The sequence below is a fragment of the Pavona decussata genome, unplaced genomic scaffold (genome assembly GCF_977016875.1).
Source record: "Pavona decussata unplaced genomic scaffold, jaPavDecu1.1 SCAFFOLD_64, whole genome shotgun sequence".
NCBI classification, from domain to species: Eukaryota; Metazoa; Cnidaria; class Anthozoa; order Scleractinia; family Agariciidae; genus Pavona; species Pavona decussata.
Window position 1 is genome coordinate 1258779 of NW_028145484.1, and position 26038 is coordinate 1284816.

The 26038-nt window shown below is 39.1% G+C and overlaps 2 protein-coding genes and 1 long non-coding RNA gene across 4 annotated transcripts in view; 2 read left to right on the plus strand and 1 right to left on the minus strand.

Moving 5' to 3' along the window:
- LOC146478318 (microfibril-associated glycoprotein 4-like) overlaps positions 1 to 26038 on the minus strand; it is a 193619-nt gene that overhangs the window by 147561 nt on the left and 20020 nt on the right. The window contains exon 5 of the transcript XR_014865100.1: positions 12908 to 12978. The gene's annotated coding sequence lies outside the window, so the exon portion shown is untranslated. The remainder of the gene's footprint in view (positions 1 to 12907; positions 12979 to 26038) is intronic.
- LOC146478325 (uncharacterized) overlaps positions 1 to 26038 on the plus strand; it is a 120050-nt gene that overhangs the window by 30625 nt on the left and 63387 nt on the right. For both annotated transcript variants that reach the window (XR_014865103.1, XR_014865104.1), the window contains exon 3: positions 5230 to 5312. This is a non-coding gene — a long non-coding RNA (uncharacterized LOC146478325). The remainder of the gene's footprint in view (positions 1 to 5229; positions 5313 to 26038) is intronic.
- LOC146478329 (uncharacterized) lies at positions 317 to 1668 on the plus strand. The gene has a single exon (XM_085111890.1). The coding sequence runs from the start codon at positions 562 to 564 to the stop codon at positions 1084 to 1086; it is 525 nt and encodes a 174-aa protein (XP_084968016.1). The 5' UTR covers positions 317 to 561; the 3' UTR covers positions 1087 to 1668.

Consider the following 26038-nt stretch of genomic DNA (forward strand, 5'->3'; position numbering starts at 1 on the left):
AATATACTTTTTAGGCTGTTGACTCAGCAGCGATCGGCCGTTGTTGCCCAATTTCTGACTTTTGACAGCCTTCACAGAGCGAAACAAAAGACTCAAGAGTGGCCTAAGCTCGAAACTTTCTCTCTGTTGACTTTTGCCGCAAGTTTTCATTAAAAACGCTATTTGCCATCGCTTGTGTGGAGGGCTTCGAACAGGAATATTAATTGCGACTAAAACACACAATTAACGCGCGCCAATAGCAAGGCCCCCCTGTCACCGATCAATAGGCCGCTCGTTTAACAGCCAAATCCTGATGTTTTCTTAAGATTGTTGATTTAATTTACCGCATTCGATGCGTGGCAACATCGTGATTAACTACCTAGCAAGCTGTCCAGCAGGGATTGAAAACTTCACCTCAAGGGCAATCGTCAACGACAGGATTTTGACTTGGGTGAAGGCGACAGTTAAAAGCCCAGCAAATCCGCTTAGATTTTATGGTTCGCGTCGGGGTGTTTTAAATTTTCGAGCAAGAGTAGCTGGTTCTATTTGTATACTCGGTGCTCATGTTTTTTCACAACGAAAATGGAGACTTCTAAAGTTCCATTGCGGGGAAAAGTGAAAGATGCCGAGGCCGAAGCCTTGCTGAAATTGCTTCGGCAGGAGAAGGAGTACAATGATCGCCTATCGGCTCCGCAAATTCAACAAAGAATTCCTTTACCAGCGATCGGAAGTAGGGTCAGTGACAACAAATCACAACAATGCAAGGAAACGGATCCAACATTTATAACAGAAACACTCGAAAGCTCTCGCTTCAACTCAAACGTTGAAGACGACAAGGAGTTGCTTAGTGACTCAAATTTTCTTTGGACAACGCCGAAAACAGAGGTGAATAATAACGTACGTACGTCGTTTCAAAAAGATATTTATGTTCCGCCGTACTCGTGGAAAGGACAACAAGGTGGTTCTTGTACCAATTTCAACCGACAGCGTAAAAAATCGAACGGGCGAACATTACCACCACTTGAAATTCCTTCATCTCCTAGTTCCGACCTGCTCGAGCGACCTTCCTGCCCGTATTCAAGCTCACCGAAGTTCTGGGACGAATAACGATGTCATGGAACACACAGGAAGTTATGGTCGGGAATTGTCGCTCTCGGCTGTAGTGTAGAAATTGACGTAAAGGAATGTTTCATATGGAATCCGTTTTCCATCTGGCGAAAAGATATGGTGTTGAACAAGTGCGCGCTTGCTTGGCAATCAAGCCTTAAGCCGTGAGGGAATGACCACAAAGATTCTAGGAGAGTGCATCTGCAACTTCGGGACATGCAATTTGCGGAGATTGGTCACGACACGCTAAAATGGCAGTTCCGTCGCCAGTGAATTCTCAAAGAAACAATTTCTGTTTTCAGTCAATTTATCCAAGCCTTTAATATGGGATCCAGTAAGAGCCTCCACTTAAGCCGATAACCTCTCTTCTAAGATAAAATTGTTTCTTGAAGAGAAGTTAACGACCTGGGACACCCACCAAGATAATCAAGCTTATCATTCAACGAACGCGCTTGCCGAGGAAGACAACCTGGCGATTTGTGACCTTAAGGAAACGAAAATAAACCTGCAACTGTGCAAGGGAAAAGCTATAAAATCTGTCACTGCACCGTTCATATTACTATTAAAAGAAACGTTCTTGAATTACTGTTTCGATTATCATGCGATTTTCGGCACTCAATTGTGTTTTCATTAGGTCACTAACCACAAGGGCCGAGTTCCTGAATGGAACAGTTGTTACACGATTTTCTTTGAGATCGACGATGACACTAATTCGTAAGTACAACAAATCTTTGAAAGAAACTATTAAACTCAAGAGCAGAAGGGAAATAGCTGAGCGAGTTTCCCAGGCAACGTCAGTAAATCCACATCCATTCGCCAGTTCATTCTTTTGTTTACCGCAAAAACGAAGACGGTAACCTTTCGAAAAATAAGCAAGTTTCTGAATATTGTTTACACAAGCTTCTAGTTGTGTTGGATGAAGGAAAAAAAATAAACTGTGAGCACGTTGAAATACCGGCGTTTCCAATTTTGTTGCGCGGTCTTTAAAAGTATTCACAAAAGCAAACTAAGACAGAAAAAAGTATTTATCCGTAAAGACTAAAGGAGTCGATGCTCAGTTCATGCATTTTATTTTATTTTAAACTCTCGAGTCTTTGGATAAAATCCTACAGTATTAGAGATTGAAAGTTTTTGAACATCGGTTTCTTATGAAGCTGTTTGTTTTACCCGATTCGCAAAATGAAATTGGGGACGTTTTTTGTTCCAGCACTCTATAACAGCAACTGAGTAAATGGTTTCAAATTTGCTTTCGCTCGCGAAAGGATTCAAGTTTGCTTTCTTTTGACTTTTGGGTTGTGGTTTAACCAGAGAGGTTGTTTTCCACCGCAAATTTGAAATGTTTACTTTTAAAATCGTTGGCAAGTTTTACTCGAACTACTGAACTAAGAGTTAACGGATTAAAAAAAAAGACTCAATTTTCCTCAAGAACATTGTAAGGTGAAGAAGGGGAGCTTCAAAAATGGGAAGCTCCAACAGCAGTGCCCGAAGTAACCTCAAAGTGTTGCTGGGTTCAAGAACAAATCTTGCGTGCTTCTTACCTAATCTCGGTTGTCGCTCCATTTAGATTTGCATAATTGAAGTAAAGTTTGCTTAAGTGTGCTTGTTTAAACAACTAAACGACTTGAAACACTTTAGTGAAAGCATTAACAAGTCGCAAATTAGTTTGGAAAGCGAAAGCGGCAACTAACAGACATGAGTGAGATGTCTTCTCAACCGGGGTCATTTTCCAAAGTGTCCATTTTTTTCGCTTTAGTCACGGGAACTTTTAGAACTATTCGTTTATCACTTCTGCTAATTCCTTTGCTACTAAGAAGCGGCGAGTCGAGTTCTTGTTAACGCTTCACAATCTAGGATAGACAAACTGCAGAAAGTTTTCTAAATTTCCCCTGCGGAAAAAAAAAACCGGATAGCATGAAGGAAGGTACTGTTCATGAGCTTTTTAGAACCTTCATATACATGACTTCATTCAAAGACTTGAAAGCGGAGCCACTTTAAAGACCTGGTGAAACTGCTACTTTGGCCCCCTCCCCCAGTCGATCAAATTCTAACCTTTCTATTTCGTATTTTGTCGCGGTGGCCCTTGCAAACACAGTTAATTACTGGTTTTTGCTTGAAGATATGAATTTTATTTTCTCGTGTTAAAACCAATACATTCGAACCTCCATGTGCGACCACATCTCGTAAGCGACCACCTCCCATAAGCGACCACCTCTCCAAAACACCAAATTTTCCCTAGTCAAATCCCTACAGTAAAAACCTCTCGTAAACGACCACACCTCTAATAAGCGACCGCGACCACTTTTTGAGGTAACAACATTATAATTTTTCATTGTTTTAACCTCTTATAAGCGACCCCTTGACACATGGTCTGATCTTCATATTCGCTGTATGTACTACGCTACTCAGAATTTCACCTTCACCATCACCTATCCACTTCGTACCATGTGGCACATAAGGCCTCAACACAACTCCACCAATCAGCTCTGTCAGCCGCTGCGATTTGTACCTCACTCCAATACGTCCATCCAGCCTTTTCCCTTTCCCTCTCCGCCGTCCTCCTCCATGTTGTCCATGTTGTTGGTCTGCCCCGTTTTCGTCTCCCTTCCGGTGTCCAGGTTAATGCAGTCCTGCAGTCATTATTCGGTTCTTTCCTCATGATGTGGCCGATGAATTTCCATCTCCGCCTTCGCACGTCCTCATTGAGATTTTCCATCTCAGCCATCATCAGGACTTCTTTGTTTCTTTTACTCTTTCCTGCTAGCGTATCTTAAATATCCGTCTAAGAATTTACGAGGAACTTTTAGTGACAACTAGCACTGCTCGTTTTGCCACTAGGAATAAATCCTTTTCGATTAAGTATAGATGTGTCAGATGTGTTCCCGGAAGAAACTCCCTGTGGTTCCACTCTCGTAAGCGACCACCTGCCGTAAGAGACCACTAAATCTTGGCATTTTGGTTGGTCTCTAACGGGAGGTTTGACTGTATTGTACTCACTCGCTGCGCTCGCTCATAAAATATTTGTTTTTATCCCTCGAAAGTAAAATTCGTATCTTCGCGCCACCGTGTAATATTCTCTACATAATTTCATTAACACTAGCGTTGGTTGTTGACATGACTACGAGTTATGGTATATTTTTTATGCGATAACAAAGAAGGCCTTGTTGTCTTATGGAAATTACTAAATAGAATGGAGCCACGCACATTTTGGTCCTTTTGTTTTAAATTTCAAATCATCGCTTTCTTGAGTTGATCTGTTGAACCCGCTGAATTTTACTTCTTTGGCTGGTTCCACTCGAGAATGTTTTCCTTGACAGCGGGAGTCCATGACTCCTACTCACAGTTTTTGTTTACAATTTTGACTTGCTCATGTGTTTAAAAGGTTGAACGTTTTAAAAAACTAGAAGGTCAGGGCTTGTCAAGGACAAACTTGACAAATTTTGCGTTACACACGAGAATATTAAACTTGAGAAAATGCAGTTGTGAAAGAAACCTCGCTTGCGTGCAACTGACTTTTGTCCGCTGATGCCAACCTCGTCCCCAGGGTCCTCGCGAAATTCAAAATGGCGGGCGGCGGGTGGTGGTATATTTCACCACTCACAAGTTACAAAAAAGACAAAGAGAATAGGAGACGCTCAAAGAGAAAGTGGCGAGGAAGCCTTAGGAGAAACGGCAGGGCGTATAGAATATGGCTTCCTTATTACAGTGCCAAATTAAATGTTAAAAAGTTTAGAAACTCACTGTGATAGATTTCACTGATTACAATTACAATTATTAGCACCGCACAACATCAACGTTAAAAAAAAAACTACTTGAGAGTAATCTTTAATGAGGATGCCAACGTCACAAAATTGCTTTACAGAAGGGTCCTCTAGAAAATTACCAAGAACAAATAAAAACCTAATCATAGAAACAAGAAATGAAAAAGTATATACACAAAGGTTAAAAGTAGAACTGAAAGGATCATAAAATGGCTTTTGACAGTCCACGTTTAAAAGCAGTCAGTGACTCTGCTTCCCTTATCGCGGGATCTAATCTGTTCTAATCTTTACATTGAGGTGAAAGAAATGCAATTGAAGTTGACGTCTTTTTCACCTCCACATATCCTACAGCGTTTAAGTGTGATCACTCTCCATTGTTCCGTAGTTAATATCCGTAAAGGCACAAAGGACGGAAGACCACTGATTTCCGTATGGATGGTGACGGATTTGGAAGACATGATAATTCAGGTTAGCCCCCCTGTGTTATGAACAATTATTCCATGAGTGCGCGTTGGATATGAGATAGAAAGCCAACGAGGCATTATAATCATACCATATCCAACAAGCGCGAGTGGAATTAATTTTTCATTTGAAACATCCAAGAAATATTGCTAGATCTTTCTGATATTGCTAGGCAAGAACGACCAGGAGACAATTTAATGGTCGCTTTTTCTAGAGCATGGAATAATAATGAATCATATGCCACGACAACTAAGTCAATTAAAACTCACGAACTGCATTATCCAATGATCATGTTTTTAGAAATGACTGTCCTTCGTTGCCGAAGATGATTGTCTTGTATTTGAGTTGAGGCCTATATCAAACAGGCTCTCATGTGGGCGGTCAGACCCGCACGGGATCTGCAGTAACGTTGACAATTGTTGACAATTTTTTTCAGTTTTAGTAATACAACTTATCAAAATGCATGAATGCAGTATAAAAGGCCTTACCTCTTTTGGAGTTTGATCAAGAAGTCAAGGTTGAAGCAGGCCTTGTCTGCTTCTAGAACTTCGAAAACGCATGGTTTATTCAGCCCCGCGCTCAGTCTTCCTGGGTGCGCAGTCGAACATGACGTCACCCGATAAGCTGATCGGGAAGATGTACCCAGGACGCCCTCCGACACAACGTTCGGTTCGCTCGATAAGCGAGTTTAGGGCTGGGAACAAGGCTGTGGTTTATGAAGTTCGCTTACTAATATAACGTTGAGAATGATGTATTAATCAGTAAATGACACAGTAACACTCGGAAAAAGAAATTCCGAGTGCTCCTATCAGGAGTCGAACCTAAGACCTTCCGATTACTAGTTCGGATGCTCTACCACTGAGCATATAACGTTCGCACGAATTGCGAATTTGTTATTAGGATTCATGTGCATCACAATTCCCTATGTTCTCGGTATATCGCTGTTTATTGGCTATCGGTCTTTCCAAGGTGAAGTACCATTTAGTCCAATAAAATAAGGTTTTCTTGTTCTTTTCTTGTTTTTCTCCGTTCTTCGTTTTTCTCTTTGTTCACTCCAAGAAAACTAAGATTACAGAGGCATCAGATTGTCGATTACTTGGTGCGTGGTCGTAAAAACGCATCATGGACTCTAGAACTCTGAAAAAGAATTAGGAGAACTCATTTCCCCTATAGCTTTAAGTTACTGTCCTTGGGGACGTAATAATGCAACCACCAGTGTCTGTATTTTTTTTTTAAATAAATTTTCTTTTGCGTTTGGTGTCTTCTTTTAACGACCAAACTCTGGCTCGGTCGTACGATAGTGCATGAAGATAAAAGGAAAAAAGGAAGGGGTTTTATCAGAATTTACGGCAATTGACTCGTCACTTTTAACTAGCTAAGGAAAAAATTGAAGAGCAGGATATTCTTGGGTAAAAAGTTTGTGTAGTACGTGTGTGCGACCGACCGCTGACCTGTTAGCACGTGGTTTTGGACTTTGCATATAAACAACATTAACTACACGCGCGAATAACCAATATGTCCTTATTTTGCCTTTTTTTTTTGCAAGTAACTTCGGTAGAGTGTTAAATGCATTTCCCTCAAAATCTCGTAGCACCACCCTAGAGCAGGATTACTATGTATGGGGTCGTTCAGAACCTGTTCTTCTGAGTGAGGCTATTCTCATCATAAGCGCCCACGATATGTTTGATCTGTGTCAAGAGTGGAGACCAAAATTAGCGCGAGATCTGGTATAGGTAGTTTGCAACCAATCCCTGGAGATCCAAAAAGACAACGGTATGGCGGCCATGTTGGATGACAAAACAAAAGGTTCCGTCATCCAACGTGCCTGCCACACCATTGTTTTTCTGTCATCCAACGAGGCTGCCACACCATTGTTTTTTGGATCTCTAGGGATTGGTTGCAAACCACCTATAGATTGTTTTCACATGACGTCACGGCGGCCATGTTGGTGTCCCAAACTAAACCTCTGGGAATTGAACTCTATTTTTATGCAAATACTTTCTTTTGTTTCAGTAAACCAATATGGCCGGTAGTCACGTGAATGAAAACACTCTATAGAGAGTGTTAGTTATTCACGTGGTGGAATGCACGTGAGAAGCCGTGTGAGCGAACAAGCATTCACGAGGCACCCATTCAAGAAGAGAATTTTGTGGGATTAGTTTTATCGTCCATACACGCAAGCAACTGAGCTTAGGACTTTAATATATTGTACACAAAATGGTGAACTAACGTCAAGCTTGTGTGCTAAACCGTTTACCATGGTAAAATAAGTGAAACTGGTAACTCAGCCCTTGCTGTTTTGGTTACGTAACACAAGTGTCTCAGTAGTAGCATGAATGAAAGGGTAATTTTATTTCTTTTTTTTTCCATAACGCATAACGCATAATAATCTACAATATCATTCTAAGTTTCACTCAAGTCACTCTTAAAAAAATAATTACAAAAATCTTTTAGGCAACCAGTGCCTTTCTTGTTCCTAAAAGAACCTCAAATTATTCAAAACCTTTACAAACGAGTATTTCTGCATCCCTTAAAAATAAATAACGGCGGTAACCTGCCTGCCATACTGAATACACTGCATTACCGACCAAAGTTTGATTAGTTCATACTTACAAATAATATTCAATTGTTCTGTTATAATGATCAATAATGATGATATGTGCTACAAAAAGTTAATAATATTTTGAACATCTTTCCGTTGATAGTTCTCTAGAAACACTTGAATTCTAGTCGCGAAGATAAGGTTCTTGAACGTCACATATTGGTGGCTGTTCGCTTGTGGAGACCAACACGCCAGGTTGAATTCTCCTCCGGTTTCATCACCTTAACAAGTTCTCCCTCGGTTGAGAGGTTTTGCCCGTTGATCATCGCTGTATTCTCTGTATTGCTTCTTAGTGTCTCTTGAATGAGGGTGTCATAGAGAATTTGAGCCATCTGCTTTGGTAGTTGATCCACCATCGAGGGACCTGTACGCTTTCGTATTCTTGTCATCCTTGATTTAGTTCTGTAGGTACTAAAACGTTGACTCCAGGTACAAAACAATCAGGTGTATCTCAAAAACTGAACCTTGTACCCTACTTTTTGCCGTTGTTCAAGCCTTTTTTTAAAGTTCTTTGAGCACAGGAGACGGACAAATCCTTGCGTAACGTACGCGTTCACGGCGTTTTCCGATGGAGGTTGTGAAATTCTTTATAATCGGTCTTCTTTGTGAAATCATATCCTTTCACGAAGACAGCCAGCAGCAACTGAACACATTGTTTTCTTCCGCTCTTTTCTTTTGTCTGCCTTTTTAACAAAAGCTCAGATTGTGAGACCAACAACTTTTCTGTTCATTGACTTGTTTAAGTCCTCTCATGACGCACAAAATAATCCTTAGTCATAAGTTTCAGGACAATATAAAAAATGAAAATTTCGAAAGTTTGGTTTCCTCTTGTTTAATGAAGAGTGGAGACCAAAATTAGCGCGAGAACTGGGGACGAAAATGGAAAAGGTGGTTTGCAACCAATCCCTGGAGATCCAAAAAGACAACGGTATGGCGGCCATGTTGAATGACAAAACAAAAGGTTCTGTCATCCAACGTGCCTGCCACACCATTGTTTTTTGGATCTCGAGGGATTGGTTGCAAACCACCTATAGAGAGTATTATTCACATGGTAGAGTGCACGTGAGATGGCGTGTGAGCGAACAGGCATTCACGAGGCACCCATTCAAGAAGAGAATTTTGTGGGATTAGCTTTGCCGTCCATACACGCAAGAAACTGAGCTTAGGACTTTAATATATTGTACACAAAATGGTGAACCAACGTCAAGCTTGTGTGCTAAACCGTTTACCATGGTAAAATAAGTGAAACTGGTATCTCAGCCCTTGCTGTTTTCGTTACGTAACACAAGTGTCTCAGTAGTAGCATAAATATTTAAGTCTCAGGATAATTTTATTTCTTTTTTTCCATAACGTATAATAATAATAATCGACAATATCATTCTAAGTTTCACTCAAGTCACTCTTAAAAAAATAATTACAAAAATCTTTTAGGCAACCAGTGCCTTTCTTGTTCCTAAAAGTACCTCAAATTATTCAAAACCTTTACAAAAGAGTATTTCTGCATCCCTTAAAAATAAATAACGGCGGTAACCTGCCAGCCATAATACACTGCATTACTGACCAAAGTTTGATTAGTTCATACTTACAAATAATATTCAGTTGTTCTGTTATAATGATCATTTCATTTCAATAAACCACTGCGATAATATTTGCTACAAAAAGTCAATAATATTTTGAACATCTTTCCGTTGATAGTTCTCTAGAAACACTTGAATTCTAGTCGCGAAGATAAGGTTTTGAACGTCACATATTGGTGGCTGTTCGCTTGTGGAGACCAACACGCCAGGTTGAATTCTCCTCCGGTTTCATCACCTTCACAAGTTCTCCCTCGGTTGAGCGGTTTTGCCCGTTGATCATCGCTGTATTCTCTGTACTGCTTCTTAGTGTCTCTTGAATGAGGGTGTCATAAAGAATTTGAGCCATCTGCTTTGGTAGTTGATCCACCATCGAGGGACCTGTACGCTTTCGTATTCTTGTCATCCTTGATTAGTTATGTAGGTACTAAAACGTTGACTCCAGGTACAAAACAATCAGGTGTATCTCGAAAACTGAGCCTTGTTCCCTACTTTTTCCCGTTCTTCAAGCCTTTTTTTAAAGTTCTTTGAGCACGGGAGACGGACAAATCCTTGCGTAACGGACGCGTTCACGGCGTTTTCCGATTGAAGTTGTAAAATTCTTTATAATCGGTCTTCTTTGTAAAATCATATCCTTTCACGAAGACAGCCAGCAGCAACTGAACACATTGTTTTCTTCTGCTTTTTTCTTTTGTCTGCCTTTTTAACAAAAGCTCAGATTTTGAGACAAACAACTTTTCTGTTCATTGACTTGTTTAAGTCCTCTCATGACGCACAAAATAATCCTTAGTCATAAGTTTCAGGGCAATATAAAGGAAGAAATTTCGAAAGTTTGGTTTCCTCTTGTTTAAAGAACAATCTAAACTTAAATCTTGTCTGCTGTCTGTTTTATACACAACTGTACATTGCACTCAACAAACAAAGTCATTCTTCACGAGCAGAAATTTGAATAAGAAAAGTCTGGTAAAACACAGGTCAAACAATACGGTGTTACTTTTATCACGGGAAATACACATGCTTGATAATCTCATATACCCCTGGGAAATATCTCTAAAAAGACCTGGAATAATTTTGTTATGCAATTTATTTTGTGTTCCATCTCAAAGTTGTTTTACTCGTGTAAGATCACGCGTGAATGTTATGAAATACTTTTGCTTTGTGACTCAAACTTTAGCCATAAAATGTGGCCCTTCGGACTGGTTAAGTAACCAATCAGAATATTCCTTTTCATCTTGGATATTCACGTCATTTTAGTTGGATGAAATTTTGGATTCTCTCGTGGTTTCCTTGGGCTCCAGTTTCTAATGAAATTTTCAATGCCTGATAACCGTTGAGACAGCAAGTAAGAAATGCTTTGAAAATTACGAGAATTTGTTCAGTGTTGGCGTTTTGTAATATTACTCATTTCGGTAAAGATATTCTTATATTAATCTTTTGCGGCAGTCACAAACATACACAAAGGTAATCCTGAGAGAAGCTGTTTGACGTCAGAAATGCACGAAACTTTTCTCGATTGAGCGAACTCAGTTGTACTGGGTCACTATACTGATCTCGATAACACGTGAAAAAAATCTACAATTTTGATAAAGCACTGATAGCGTTGAGACAGCAAGTAAGAAATGCTTTGAAAATTTCAAGAACTGTGCAGTGTTGGCGTTTTTTAATATTACTCATTTCGGTAAAGATATCTAAAATCTTTCGCGGCAGCCACAAACATGCACAAAGGTAATCCTGAGAGAAGCTGTTTGACGTCAGAAATGCACGGAGCTTTCTCGATTGAGCGAACCGTCAGTTATACTAGCACCCTTTGTACTGACTCACTATACTGACCTCGATAACACGTGAAAAAAATCTACAATTTTGATAAAGCACCTTCCACGTAAAGAAAAAGAGAAATTTATATTTTTATTTTCAAAATTTCTTGTCAATACAGCCCGGAGAATACGCCTTATGTGCAAAGGTTTTCCAGCTTGCTCACAACCTCTCTGTCTGCCGTTATATTAACCAGTCACGAAAATAAATAAAGTTTGCACTAAAAGCCTTTCAGTTTTTGCGGCCAGTCCACCTTCCTGGATTTGAAAGAAGTGCCAATCCTATCATATTAGATGCAGGGTTTCTAAAGTACCCGACGCCCAACGGATTTCACCGGCTACTTTTACCCTTTGTGCTGGGTACTTTTTCACCGCCGAAGTACGAGTCCATGTCAACGACGTAGCTGTTTATGAACGTGGATATTTTTGTCCCAGATTTTAATCCTAATTCTGAATAGATCGTTGCGTACATGGCACTGAAATAGTTAAAATGTCACTCTCAGCGAAGACCAGTGTTCACTTGTCAAAGAACAGTGAACAAGACAAGAGCTTGAAATTATTTAATTAGCGAAGAATGAATTTTCGAAGTTCACATTTCGTTTCGTGACCCAACTTCAAAAGAACAGAACTTTTTATTATTGCAGAGTCATTGCTTAAATCATTTTATTAGCTGTGACTGTTACAGTAATGTTATTTTAATTCAAAATAGTCTTGGTTTAAAATTGTAATTTTGTTTGGTTTACAGTACTTTAACAAAAAACTGTTCTGTCATTTATTTCAGTCGGACTTATAATTACAATATAATGATAATTTTCGGACCATTATAAACTTTGGGCAATAAAACCTTCGGACGATTTCTGGGCACATTTCGGGTGGTTTTTTCTGGACTTTTTGGACCTAACACTCTTCCCGGCGAGACGGTACAAGTGTAAAACTGAATAATGTTGAATTTGTTAGACTCAGTTCAGTTTAGACAGTTCTGCCGGAACGCGACCAACTCAGCCCACGACATACTTTGAGGCAAAACAGAAGAATCTAAGTCATTCCGTTGGAGAAGACTCATTGCAGTTCAGCTTGCTATCGATGTGTTCAACAGATACGACTGTGTGGTCCTGGTTGAACAAAAAAATAAATGACATAAATCATCAAAGATGAATTGTGCGCAGTGACCAAAGGAGGTTAAGCTTTCGAGTTGGCTGGCGTATAATGTGCAACTAGCTAAGTAGCAAAATTTTAGACCCAGCAAATGCAAAAGTGGCAGCTCCGTAATTATTCCGTATCCTCGGCCTTATCATTAAGCCTGTAGCCTTCCATTTACTGGTTGTATGCTTTAATCATTGAGATACTGGGAGACTTCTGGCGATATAGATCATTTACTTAGTTCATTTGACACGCGTTCCGTACTGCTAGCAAAGTCATGTGGAATGGCTAGTCGTCTTTACTGATAGGCACAAAAAAAGATGGGGAATTATAAGCTAGTTGGTGAAACAGGAAGAAGCGATGTTCAGCATTTCGCGAGCATGAAACAGTAAAACTTTGAGTCTCCAACGGGAGACGAGCCCAGGACCTTTTGGATCCTGGTCGGATGCTCTTATCACTGAGCTACTGGGAGACCTGGACCCAGTTGTTCAAAGCCCGATTAAGCTAATCCTGGATTAATGTGAACTTTGATTCGAGTTTAATTACTAATCAATAAGGATGCTTCTAAAAGAAAATTTAACCAGGAAAAGAAATTTAGCCAATTACCCGACTCTTAAAAACTGGAATGCATCACCAATTATCTTTAGATTAACCTAAAGGTGAGCTCATACTGGAGTTCATGTAGCTGGTAAACGTCGCTCCCTGTTACACGATATTGTGTCGACAAAATCGTAGTGTGACCATTCGTATCAAAGATTTTTCCTGTGATACTGTTTATTATGCTGGACGCGTTTGTTGAGTCTATTTTCAAGTCTGAATACAATCCTAAAGTGTGACCATTCAAAGAACTCTACTGAGCAGTCGTTTTCCAGTGCTGTCGTTTGCTATGCTGTACAAGGCGGTTCTAACTTTTGACTGTGTGGACGAAATCCCAAAGTGTAGCCATTCAAGTGAAAGCTACAGGCTGATATGTACTTTTCTGTGGTGCTGTTTAATATTATGCTGTGCTAGGTGGTTCGAACTTTTGAGTCTGTGAATAAAATCCTAAAGTGTAGCCATTCAAATGAAAGCTACTGAGCATTACTTTTCAGTGGCGCTGTTTGTTATGCTGTAGAACCTGGTTTCAGCTTTGTAGAAAACTCTGAGTGTGGCTTTTCAAAGAAGTGACAGCTACTGAACAGCTCCGCACTTTTGCCTGAAATTTGAATGTCTAGAATGTATCAATGATCGGCATTCAAATTGTAGCAGTAAGCAGGAAGTTGTCAGATGATCCTAGTTTAATGGTCTAGCTCCTACGAGGCTCCTGTAGCTCAGTGGTAGAGCACCAAAGGTAGTTATCGTGAGGTCATAGGTTCGAAACGCGTTAGAAAAACTCGGATTTTTTTTTTCCGAGTATGCCTGTGTCACTGACTGAAAAGTTCATCTATCAAGATTTCTAACGTTACAACGTTTGAATCTCTGGATAAAATCGTCAAGTGCAGTAAGCAGTACTTTCCAGTGCTGGTGTTTGTCAGTTCCAACTTTTTTGTACTAACCATATTAGGAGTGATGACTTAATGCACCTGTGAAACTACTTGTATAGATATTGATATATGGGGAGCAGGGTTGGCGCAGTGGTAGAGCACTCGCTTTCCACCGATGTGGCCCGGGTTCGATTCCCGGCGTCATAAGTGGGCTGAGTTTATTGGTTCTCTTTTCTGCTCCGAGAGGTTTTTCTCCGGGTACTCCGGTTTTCCCCTCTCCTCCTGAAAAACTAACATTTGATTTGATTTGACTTGTGTTGTGTTGAGTTGAGTTGATTCCTATTGCTTTAATTTAAAAGGGGATACCCTCGATAGGGATAACCTCCGGTATCTCCTGTTCATGGTATCGATGTTTACATTGATCAGATTGAATAAATTATTATTATTATTATTATTATTATTATTATTATTATTATTATTATTATTATTATTATTATTATTATTATTATTATTATTATTACCCATTTATGATGTATCATAGTCTACTTCCTTTTTATTAGAACTTTACTTCGCACCACACAGATTTCAATCTGATGTCGGACTTTTATTTCATTTTAATCCCACTCTGGAGACACGCATAGCCACCTTAAACGTGATAAACCTATAGCGATTGAAATAAATTACTCAAATATAAAAGGTATAGCAGCGTACGCGATTTTTTTTTTTTTTTTTTTTTTTTTGACTAAACGTTCCGTCTGTCATTTAATATTTGATCTTTTTTTGTACTCCTAATTCCACGGCGACGAGTTTTTAGGCCCCTTAATCTTGTACGTGTTAATTGTCACACCACGTCAATAATAGTTTACTTTTGGATTAACTGAAGGAATACGGTGCTTGCTTTTCCCTCATTTGTGAACTTTGTGGGCGAAACATCTTGTTTTTTAACGTCTTTTTAGGTGTATAGATTTCCCTTTGACTCTTCTTTTTGTGTAACGTTTTTATGAAAATAAAACAGTAATGAATAATTTGAAAAAACTCTTAACTTGGACAACGTTTTGGTTCTGCTCACATTTCCTAGCTACAAGTTGTTTTTATTTCAACGGTGCAATGATTTTCCTCGTTCTCTAAACCGTTAGAGCTCTTAACTTCAGAATGATGGTCTTTTACACTCTTGTCCTCTTTTTGTTCTGTTGGGAACCTCCTATCTATCGTTCTTTTTCATTGCTGCTAGTCGAAATTGCCTTATCACCTCCGCTCTGATTCCATTAAGCCCTTGCCGGGTGCGAGAGAAAAAGTCAATTTTAACCAACCAACCAGCGTTGCTAAATTATAGTTGATGGTCTTCTGTGTATCGTAACCTTCCACTGCTGTTGTGATCGTCGTTGCGTTTCTGACATCGTTCTTCTGATTACTACATGATTCTTGGCTTGTCTTGTCGCATCACCGCTTGTACACGACGACGACTTTCGCAAGCCTCTGTCAGCGACCTTAGCCTCGCTGAAAGTTGGAAAACTCTGCGCCCATTGTCCCGGGATCGAAGTTGCTCGTGGCTTATACAGCGGCTCCTTTATCGAAGATGTACATTCAGGTATTACTGTTTCGGTTTTAGAAGTTGTAGTCGAGTGACGTTTTTGCGTTGTGTGTCTAGGGTTCCAGATACTCGGTAACGACTTGCATCGCGCCGTTGGCTGGCCATTAAACGAGAAAAACTTCCTTCTCTCGGCAAGCTCGTGCTCCAGTCTCTGATATGTCCGAAATGGATTCGGTTTCTCGTCGTCGATCGGAGACTCAAGCTCTCTTCTCAACTTTGCCTCTTGTAAGTAAATAGAATACAGTTCTTTCTTTGTTTGAAACGAGTCTTCGCTCGTCTTTTGTTCACTGAACAAGGTGTTTCGTCCGTGTTCACTGTCCGAAGACGTGAACATATTCGAAATTATCGTGCGCCAAATCAAAGGCCTTCTAGCTCCGACCACAAATTAGGTGGTTTATCATGAGATAGTCTTCGATATTGCCTTGTTGGATTTGTTGTGGGACGCACTTTGCAGTCATTATAACTCTGCTCGATTTATTACCAAGGTAAACAACATGTACCACGTGTCCAATTAGGCGTTCGTCAAGGCTGCATAACAATGACTAAGTAAAGTGGTGCTAAGAATGTTCAATTGTCTGAAGTACTTTACCTTCCAGAAACGACAATACACGGGCCATTTCTTTAAACAATGGAAACGGTATGGCCTCGATAACGATCATTTTATGAGCGCTATGCTAAGTTAAAAATGTCTCATTTGATTTTGGAAGATCACAAAAAAATAAGCTTCAGTTCGGGAAAAAACGTTCGGTAAACATGTATTAGTCAAACTTAAAAAAGGAATGTTTGCGAAGGGATGCTTATTACATGGAAACCTTCCCTTAATCCTGGCTTTGTTTGCGCTGTACGATGCTTTTGCATGGATACTGATCGAAAAATAATCTTCTTCAGCTAATGAGTGTAAGCTTCGAATTGTGCGTTTTTCTTTTGTTTGACGTAATTAAAAAATTTTTCCGATGCAAGAAGCTGTCGCAGCTTTTTTAAGGACAAATGAGTTTGCCCAACAGTGTGGCTTTTTATTCTAAGCGAATTCAAGGGATTCCACTCCCAATATCGCTTTAAATAAAACTGAAGAAGACACCCGTTTGCAAACTGAGTGCATTCAGTTTATAGACTCGGTATGGGCTCCTTGTTCTTAAGGTTTGACCAAACTGTACCTTTTAAAATAACTTCATTAATTAGTGTAGCTGTATTATTATTGTATCTAGGTAGCATAATAGCTACTTTGCCATCATGATCGTCATCGTCATCATCATCATCATCATCATCATCATCATCATCATTGTACAGTCCTAATTCCTTCTATACGGACACTATACTGTTGGCAAAGCTGCACGACTATCCATTTTACAGAGGGGCCTGTTTATAGGTAGAGTTATGATAAACTTTATAGGTCAGATATGCCTGCCTCTCTGAAGGGTAGGAGTTTTGAGCCGCTCAGACCTGATCCTATTGAAGAGTGCTCAGGTATGGACAGAAGCTGAACAAAGTTCCTTCTAATTTATTGTCTAAGGTACAAACAAAAATAAATGTCTTCCCCAAGCAAAACCCACCTATGTAATGAAAATGAAGTAAAGGATCCCAGCATAAAGCGAGGCCTCCGTAGAGTTCCTAACTAATGACACCGTCCCATCCCACACCCTCCCCCCCCCCCCCCATCCAAAACAGATCAGTCTGCGTCCAGTAGTACTAAAATCGTGTGTTCTTTTTCACTTTTATCACCGCGATTTAAGATTGATTTTTGGCTGTACAAATGTGCTGCCGACCCTTCAACAGGAACGATTCATACTACAAGGCTAATAAATCCAAAGTAACGAAATTATTTGTCTCTAAGTTTGTGCTACTGAATCGTCCAAGCAAGTGCGGTCAAAAAACAAGCTTGTACTGTGTAGGCAGTAGTTCTTGTAGAAAAAGGAATTGTAAAGTAAACTAGCAGAAGATGAATGAATGGGCAGCAGGGATGTCGCGATAGTGAGAACACTCGCCTCCCACCAATGTGGCCCGTTTTCCAGTCCCGGATTCTGCGTCATATGTGGGTTGAGTTTGTTGTTGGTTCTCGTCCTTGCTCCGAGAGGTTTTTCTCCGGGTTCTCCGGTTTTCCCTTCTCCACAGAAAGCAACATTTCCAAATTCCATTTCGATCCGGATTGCGTCCCCTGATCATGGAATTATGCGCTATACAAATTTACAAATTTATCTATTTATTATTATGAATCTTGAGAACGTTTGCATTTAAAAGAATGTTGTAAATGAATGTTTTAAATTCCTAAAACTCATGATTTTGGTGCATTAAAACAAAAGTTTTAATCGGCATTAATCTAAATGCGGGGAGGGTTTAAACTTAGGGTTAAACAGTTTTTCTCGTCTAAAATAAGTATAAAAATTTACTAAATCGTCTATAATTGGAATACCTGAATTTTGCTTCATTAGGGAGGAAAGGTAATCTTTACAGCCTACAGGAAAATACAGTGATTTTGCCCATGATACTGAAACAACGATTTTTTAAAGTGAATCTCGAAGTGTTTAAATTTCAAATACAAGAATTCCAGAGCGTGAACTCAAAAAGACTTGAGTACAACTTTTCACACTGAATTGCCGCAGTAATATGGGTTCAACTCAATATTATTCTTCGTGCGTGCACTGGAAGGTTTTGGAAAATAAAAAAAGGAAGAAAGGAAGTCGGAGAAGGATTTTAAAGGTTAAAAATGAATAATGTCCTTTGATACAACTGAGCGTTTTCTTTGATCACAACAAAAGGATTTTTGCATTGAGTGGAAAGACACAATGTTGTTTCTTATGTCTAGACTAAAAATCTCAAATTGCTTGCATTTCAGAACTGGATCCTTTGTAAATTTTGTGGTGGTGTGAATATTTTAGTTTGTAAAAAGTTTGCGCCATGCACCAGTGTTATTTTTCACTTTGATAATTTTTTCTCTTCAGAAGAAGCACTGGACCCTCGTAGGGAAAAAATCGGGAGATAACATGCAGTAAAGAAAAACTGGGGAAACGTAGTGAATTAATTTCATGATAGTGAGATTAAGTGGAATAACTGCGCTTCAACCACGAGGTGAAATGCTTATTGACTGATGAAAGGTTGGAGTTGCTCTACAGAGTGCTTTATTTTTCTTAGACGGACCTGAGCTAATAACTCAAATTAGTTGCTTTTCCGGTGGTCCTCATCAGAAGATGGTGTCGACTGGCTGTCTATCAATATAATAAGTACATAAGGAGCACCATGGTTGATTGTGATTAGCGCATTCTCAATCCTCGCTATGGTTGTTAGTGATTAGAGGATTTGGATGTCAAAAACAGTTTCTGTTATAGAGGTTCGGTGCTGTGGAATAGTCTGCCTGTTGAGCTGCGGCAAGCGCGAACTCTCTCCTTCAAATCCGGCTGCAGTGATTTCTTTCAGAAGTATGAACGTTAATCCTTAGCATATTGCATGCCATTCATGGAAAGCAGGCACCTTTGATTATTTTCATGATTTCTTCTTTATAACTGGAGCTCCATAGGTTCGTTATTACTATTAGTGATGATATTTTTTACCGTGGATAAAAAAAGTTATTGCTGTTGCTGTTGGATCCTCGGGAAAATGACTAAACTAGTCTAGTTACAATAAAGGGTTCGATGTTAACTAGGATAACGAATTAACTAAAACAACGAGATTGCAATATAAAATAATTGATATAAAAACTGTAAAACAATTAATTCCATTTTGATTTGAAGATCTCTTTTCTCTTCTGGAACATAAAATGAGTATGTTTAGCCACTATTTTAGAAGTATTTCATTATCAAGGTTAAGTAAATACCTAAGTTTGTCTTCATCATAAGAAGAGATTTTAAATCGCACTTCACGGCAAAATTCAATCCTAAGACGTTCCGAAAATGCTTTAAAGAAAACTGACGACTTTTCGATGTTACTTCACGTCATTAACAAAGTCAAAAGTAGGAATGGCTTTCTATAACTTCAGTTGTTAAGCTGTTGCCGGCCTTGACCTTCTGATTACTGTGCCAAGGAAGGGGATTAAGCTCTCCTGTTCAAGGGAGCTTTCCAATAGACCCTTCTCCAAAATGGCGGCAACAGATTTGAATGAGTTAAAATTGAACTGAATGAAAAACTGATACCAGCACTGGAAAGAACACCTTTACTTTAGTAACCCTGCAAAGTTTCAGCATATTGGGTGTTATGTCAGCTTAGGAAATGTAAGATGAAATTTAACAAATTTACAGACGTTTGTATGACTGGGGGTATACGTCATACCACCAGTCATACAAACGTCTGTAAATTTTTCATTTTTCAACTTACATTTTCTCAGCTGATATTACACCTGATATGCTGAAACTTTGCAAGGTTACTAAAGTAAAAATGCCCTTTCTTGTGCTGGTATGCGTTTTTAATTTTAACTTATTTGAATTTTCGGCCGCCATTTTGGAGAAGAGTCTATTGTGAGAACTGGCCGGCCAGACTGATCAGGTCGTAAATGGAATGTACGAATTTGAAGGTTGAGTTTTATTATAGTCCTTCAAATTTCTTTAAAAGTAGCGCGTACCATTTTCGGAATAATTATTTTTCAAAAGTTCGCAGCAACATCTCTTGAAAATGACGCATTCGATTTAGAGACTGGCCGGCCAGTCCTGGCAAATGGAAAGCACTCCTAGTTCCATAGTTAAAGCTAGGCTTGAGTGGACGTCATTAAGTACTTGTAGGAACTCTGTCGCTGCTTCTATGTTGGGCATTATGACCAGTGTGTCGACATATCTTCAATATTAGTAGGGTATCATGTTACCTGCTCTAGTTGGTTCTCTGTCATTTTAACAGTGTTTCATCGACCCTATTAAGAAAATGTAAAGGCGACGGCTTACAAATCTACAACCTCTTGCTGCCACCCACATTGGCACAAAGACCCATACAGTTGAAGGGACCAACATCAATTTTCTCCTTGCATCCCTGCAATGCAGCCCGGTGATGAGACAAAAGTATGTTGGTGTTCCACCAGCCGAGTGACAAATTATATTATTTTGTTAATTAGTAAGACAAATGTTTCAAGTTCTATAGACTCTCCTTTAATTAGCTTTTGATTAACACTCGTGAATTTAAGCAAACCATTTCCTGTTGTCTAAGTATATCTTGTTATATGGTTGTCCAGTTGACCCGACGTATGTCTAGTGACTCGCAGTGTGGTGCATACCGTGAGAGGAAGAAAACTGGAATATTAAATTTGATTCCTATGCACTGAAGAATTTTCAGCTATTTTTTTTTTTTTTTGTATTTGGAAATGTTTAAGTTGTTGAGACATTTTTTTAGTCATAGGATGTGAACTATAAATGATTTTCATCCACAGTGTTGTATTCATTTTTAATATTTATTGACCTTATGCAAAAAGGGCTGACATTTTAATATTTTTTTGCCTGCATTCAAATTAGCCCCACTAGCCTCAAGAACGAGGCTAGTTAGGCTATTTGAATGCAACTGCAAAAGAGTATTAAGGACGGTGCCTACTAATACAGAAGTATTTTTGTGTGGTTTATCACTATGCGGGAAAAGCAGTTTTAGCAAAGGCTGTTGGAATCCCAAAAAAAATTGGGTGTAACCACGCATTTTTGAGAGATAATTAAGCAACAATAATCCAATGTATGGCATTTTTTTCCCAAATTTATTATCTCTGAAAAATGCATGGTTACCCCCAGTTTTCTTTTTGGATACCAAGAGCACTTGCTAAGTTCTGCTTAGTTTTAAACCGTGCAAAAATATCCCTGTATTAGTAGGCACCACCCATAGGAAAGCCGAATGTATGCGTAGTAACAAAAGTAGGCACCGTCCTTAAATTATCAGCCATTATTGCATAGGCTCTATGAGTGCCAATTTTTTTTACGGACATCACTTTTATCTTTACTTATCTAGTTCCAGAAAGATCTCTACAAGCTTGTTACAGCTTTTCTCTAAACAAAGGTCCTTCACAATATCACATCAAAATTCACAGCATTCGTCTATATCTGGTGACTCACATTGAAATATACGAATACTGAACTAGAACATTCAACAGTTAATGTAAAACAGCTACTTACATCTCGTGAATAATTATAACAGTTTCGAATAAACCGTTTTACTTCATTTTTTTTAATATACAGTCATAATTGGGTTGACCAGTTGTTCTACGTTGCAGTGCCTCTGTGTTTCACCAAAAAATTTCCCATAGTTTGCCTTTGGAATGTTTATATGTAATTTCGCCGAAGATCTGGTCACGGTGTTAAACATGTGGATAGTTTCATCCTTTGTCAAGTACTCTTTGAACATTTTGATATTCAGCGAAGTCCCTCAGTTTACGCTATAACATGTTCGAGTTATCTGTGGTAAAATTTCACCGTCGCGACTCAACGGGAACGGGTTCAAGATATTGATGCACCCGGCCACGCAGTGGTATACTTTTAACTCCCAATATTCACCAGACCCCTCGTCCCAGCTTCCCTAGTCAATGGGTCGATGGAAGCTCATAGCTTAAGTCCCTTTCAAGCGAGTTGGTTTTTCACTGTTTCTTTCTTTTTTTAAAGGGGGTTATGTCACTTATTTGTAGTGCCACTTTAAATGGTCAAAAAACCTATTGCACGGATGTAAACGTCAATTTAATGGTTCAGATTTGTTAACATTAACCCAGCTAGTGCGAAATAACTGCTATCTGATTATTAATCTTTGCGGTTGGCTAGGATGAAAATGGATTGGAACTTGAAAAAATTGGCAAACAATTTTTTTTAAGTTCCTTGTTCATTTTGGAGAAATTGCTAAAGACTGCTTATAGTTTATTCTTCCTCGGAGAAATCTTTGCCATATTTTCCTCCTGGTGCTCTAAGAGCAATTTTGTGTTAGAGAAGAGGTCCTTAGTCAAATATTTGAGACGTTTTGACCAAAATTCAGCAAAATCTCCGTGACAGTGTCCCTTTAAAGGTGGTTACTAGTCGCTTGGATCATGATTGTCGTTTACTCATAAAATAATCAACAATAATCAAATTATAGACTGGTTCCGAGCAAAAATAAATTAAAACCAGTTTTAATCGATAAAGTCCTACTTTAGGAATTGGGTTTCTAGACGGCCTGACGCAGTTTCGTACTAATATAGAAACGAAAATATTCTTTTTAAGAGGATAACTGATTTCTTAACCCCAAGCAGATTTTGGTATCAAAAACAAAATAATTTATTACTTTTTGCTGGTTTATTTAGGTTTCTTTGAATTGAGCGATGTGTTACATCGAGAAAACTCTAATTCTTAAGTTGTGAATGTTCTTGTGAATCGAAAACACCATTGCTGATAGATGTGGTTTATCGCGCCGTTGTTTCGTGACCGGAAATTGTCCCTGACCTTAGCCGTATTTGCAGACTTAATGGAGATAAGCGGTAAATTGCGTGAACGGAAATGAGTGTTTGAAATCTTAAAATTCAGCATTCATGGAAAGATTTAAAATCGGATAGTTTTACCCTTGTTCATGAATTGTCTGCCTTGATTTAACTGAAAAAAATCATCTTTCTTGCCGTTTCAATATTCGGAGTTGTTTTTACTCAAAACCTGGAATCCACCAGTATTTTGGCACTGAAGTTTTTAGTTACGCATATTAAATAAAACTTTTCAGTAGATTCCACGATAGCTTAGTGGTTTGACAACCCTTTTAACCTTAACGCTTCTATTACATTGCTTATCAGGTGGCTTATGGCTTATGACCGTTTGCCATGTGTGCCAGCTTTCAAGTTTCAATTGAAGTTTGTTTATTAAACCTTTAAGCGAATGCCATTCATCCCGAGCATTTATTGAGCACTGCCTTCGTCCGGTATAGTAGTGTTTGCGATGCTTTACAAAGTTGGTCTTACTTTTTAATCCGGATGGAATCCACAAGTATAACCATTCAGTTGGAAGCTCAGTATTTAGCAGCACTTTGCTGTGATACTGCTTATTGTGCCCATTCACTGCAATGTGGTTCCAAGTAAATTTTGAGCCTGTTCCAAGTGGCGTGAACCCTCGGCTTCGTCGAGTGATCACCTTGCTGTTATTGACTGGCCAGTCGTTACGACGGATTGTGAGAAAAAGCCCTGTGGAGGGTTATAAACTATCGAGTCTGAAATGTCAGTCGTCTCCTCCACCTAACCTGTGAGCTAGGGGGAGGAGACGGCTGACATTTCGTACTATAAAACATCCAGTTAAAAATGTAAAAAAAGCAATCTTCCCGTTGTTTTGCCTTCTGTGTACCATTGTGCACATCATACCGTTGCTTTGGACACCAAATTGCTTGTACCTGAAGCCCATACCCAGGGTAATGAGCATGGCAAGCAAATTTTTGAAACACCCCTTAAAGGTACCAAAATCTTTGTTTTATGGGCGTAGCGGAAATTCGTTTTCACCCCTAAGGGATGCCAATTCAGCAACAATTATTACACTCTGCACATTCTTTCATTGATGAGTCAAAAATAATACTCAGTTGACTTACAGATTGTCCCCTTTATATTTTACAGGTCAATGCCCTAAAAGGCACCACACTAACTCCAACACTGGTCATTTTAGATTTTCTGATCACCACATTCGCTACCCCTCCACAAATTTAGCCCATGTCTACTGGGAGCGACCTGCACCGTTTACAACTGTCTTACATGGTTGGTTGAAAGAACAAAAGAACGAACAACAGGACAATGCAGCTGCAGGTTATCAGGGTCCATTGAAAATAGAGCTTTTGAAACGTGCAGGTCTACTATGTATAAATGGTACGACAATCACCCCTGTCAATTTTGTATTGGAGTGCCTCCTCCCCCCACCCCCCACCCGGTGTGCATATGTGTTGTAACAGATCTTGGCTGGAGCTTTGACACTGAAAGGAAAAGTAAGTTGCGAAGGACGTTGTGAAGTTACCAGAGAATCTCTTTTTGAGGCCTTTGTTTAATATACTTTGCTGGAGAACTAACAAAGTAAAAGAAAGAAAATACGAAACTACATTTTGTGAAATAGCACCACAGAAAAGAACAAGGCAAAAGAGCGAACAACAGGACAATGTTCCTAGCCCTAAAAAAACAATGAAGCTGCAGGTTATCAGGGTCTAGTGAAAATAGAGCCTTGTGTAGGTCTATTGCGCTGAGTAACTTTCCTTCATTTTGAAAGATGAGGATTTTAAATCTTGAAAACATTGACCTATATATTTTCCACGTTTCCTGTAATCCGTCAATAAAGTTCAATTGTGCTTTTGAATGATTACCAGTGCAGCATTAAAATAGGTATTTTCCTTCCGATTAGAAATTAGAGTATCCTTCTTGAGCTCTTTTTCCGAACTATACGGAAAATTTGAATATCTCGGTATTGATAAAAATAGGTACATTTGAATGCACTCGTATGACATGAACAAACGTAATTAAAATTACAACCAGTTTTTTTCGCTGAAAGGAAATTCGCCTAGGGCAGTATTATGTTAACATGGCTGAATTGATCTTTAGTCATTTAAGCCTTGCAAGGAGTTTGTGTATGTAAAGATCGAACTACGGCGCCTGTGGATTGTTTTTCGTCGGTTTTCGATCCAGATTAGCCCATTACCTCCCAGTAATGCCACAAAACAAATATTCAAAGTTATTTTAAAAATAGCGAAAAATGAAAAATGCCAATAACAGTAATGAAAATCACAGCTTAAGAGTTTTCATTTGAATTGTGAAATTACCAAATCCTATAGCATTCTTATAGTACTGTAGGAAAACCCGCTCAGTAACCGTTATTTTTTAATGATCGCACTATACGGACTCGAAGCTAGAACCACCTTGTAAAGCATAATAAACAGGACCACCAGTCTTTAGTCTAATGAGACAGCCTGCATTTGCATCCACACACAGACTCAAAAACACGTAACTTGATTCAAGGGTTTACCGGGGTAATAGGTTAACGCATTTTTGTGCAAAACACAGCTCACTGGCTTGGCTTTGCACAGTATGCCACTTCAAGCTAAAATTAACTCAATCAGTTGACCCCCACCTGTGCCGAAACTACAAATTTTGAAGATTTTGAAAAACATGTACTCAGAAGACATCTAAATAGAAGAACACGGCGCCGCAGTTTCTTTTTAAGTCATAATTTGAAACTTTATTACTTCTTATCTGGGCTAGCTAGAATGACATCACAAGAGGTTAACGCGAAATTAAAACATTCGAACGCTGGGGACATGATAAATTGTGGGCTGACGCAGTTGGAGGACTGGTCAAACACAAAGTAAATTCGCCAAAACTGCGAGATAACGGGAGTATTCTGTCATGAGAATGATGAATTATTCGGTCAGTGACATAGGCATACTAGGAAAGAAAATCTGAGTTCCAACCTAACAGGAGTCGAACCTATGACCTTCTGATTATTGTGATTACTAGTTCGGATGCTCCAGCACTAAGCTATAAGAGACTCGTGGGAGCTAAGGCCATTAAACTAGGTTTAAACTGTTCTTTCCTGTGGGCCGAGACTTTTTTAGCCTTGTAAAAGAAACCAAGACTCCGAGACGCCTTCGATAAGCAACTGAGACGGTGTAACCTTTGCAATTTGACTAAAATTTTGT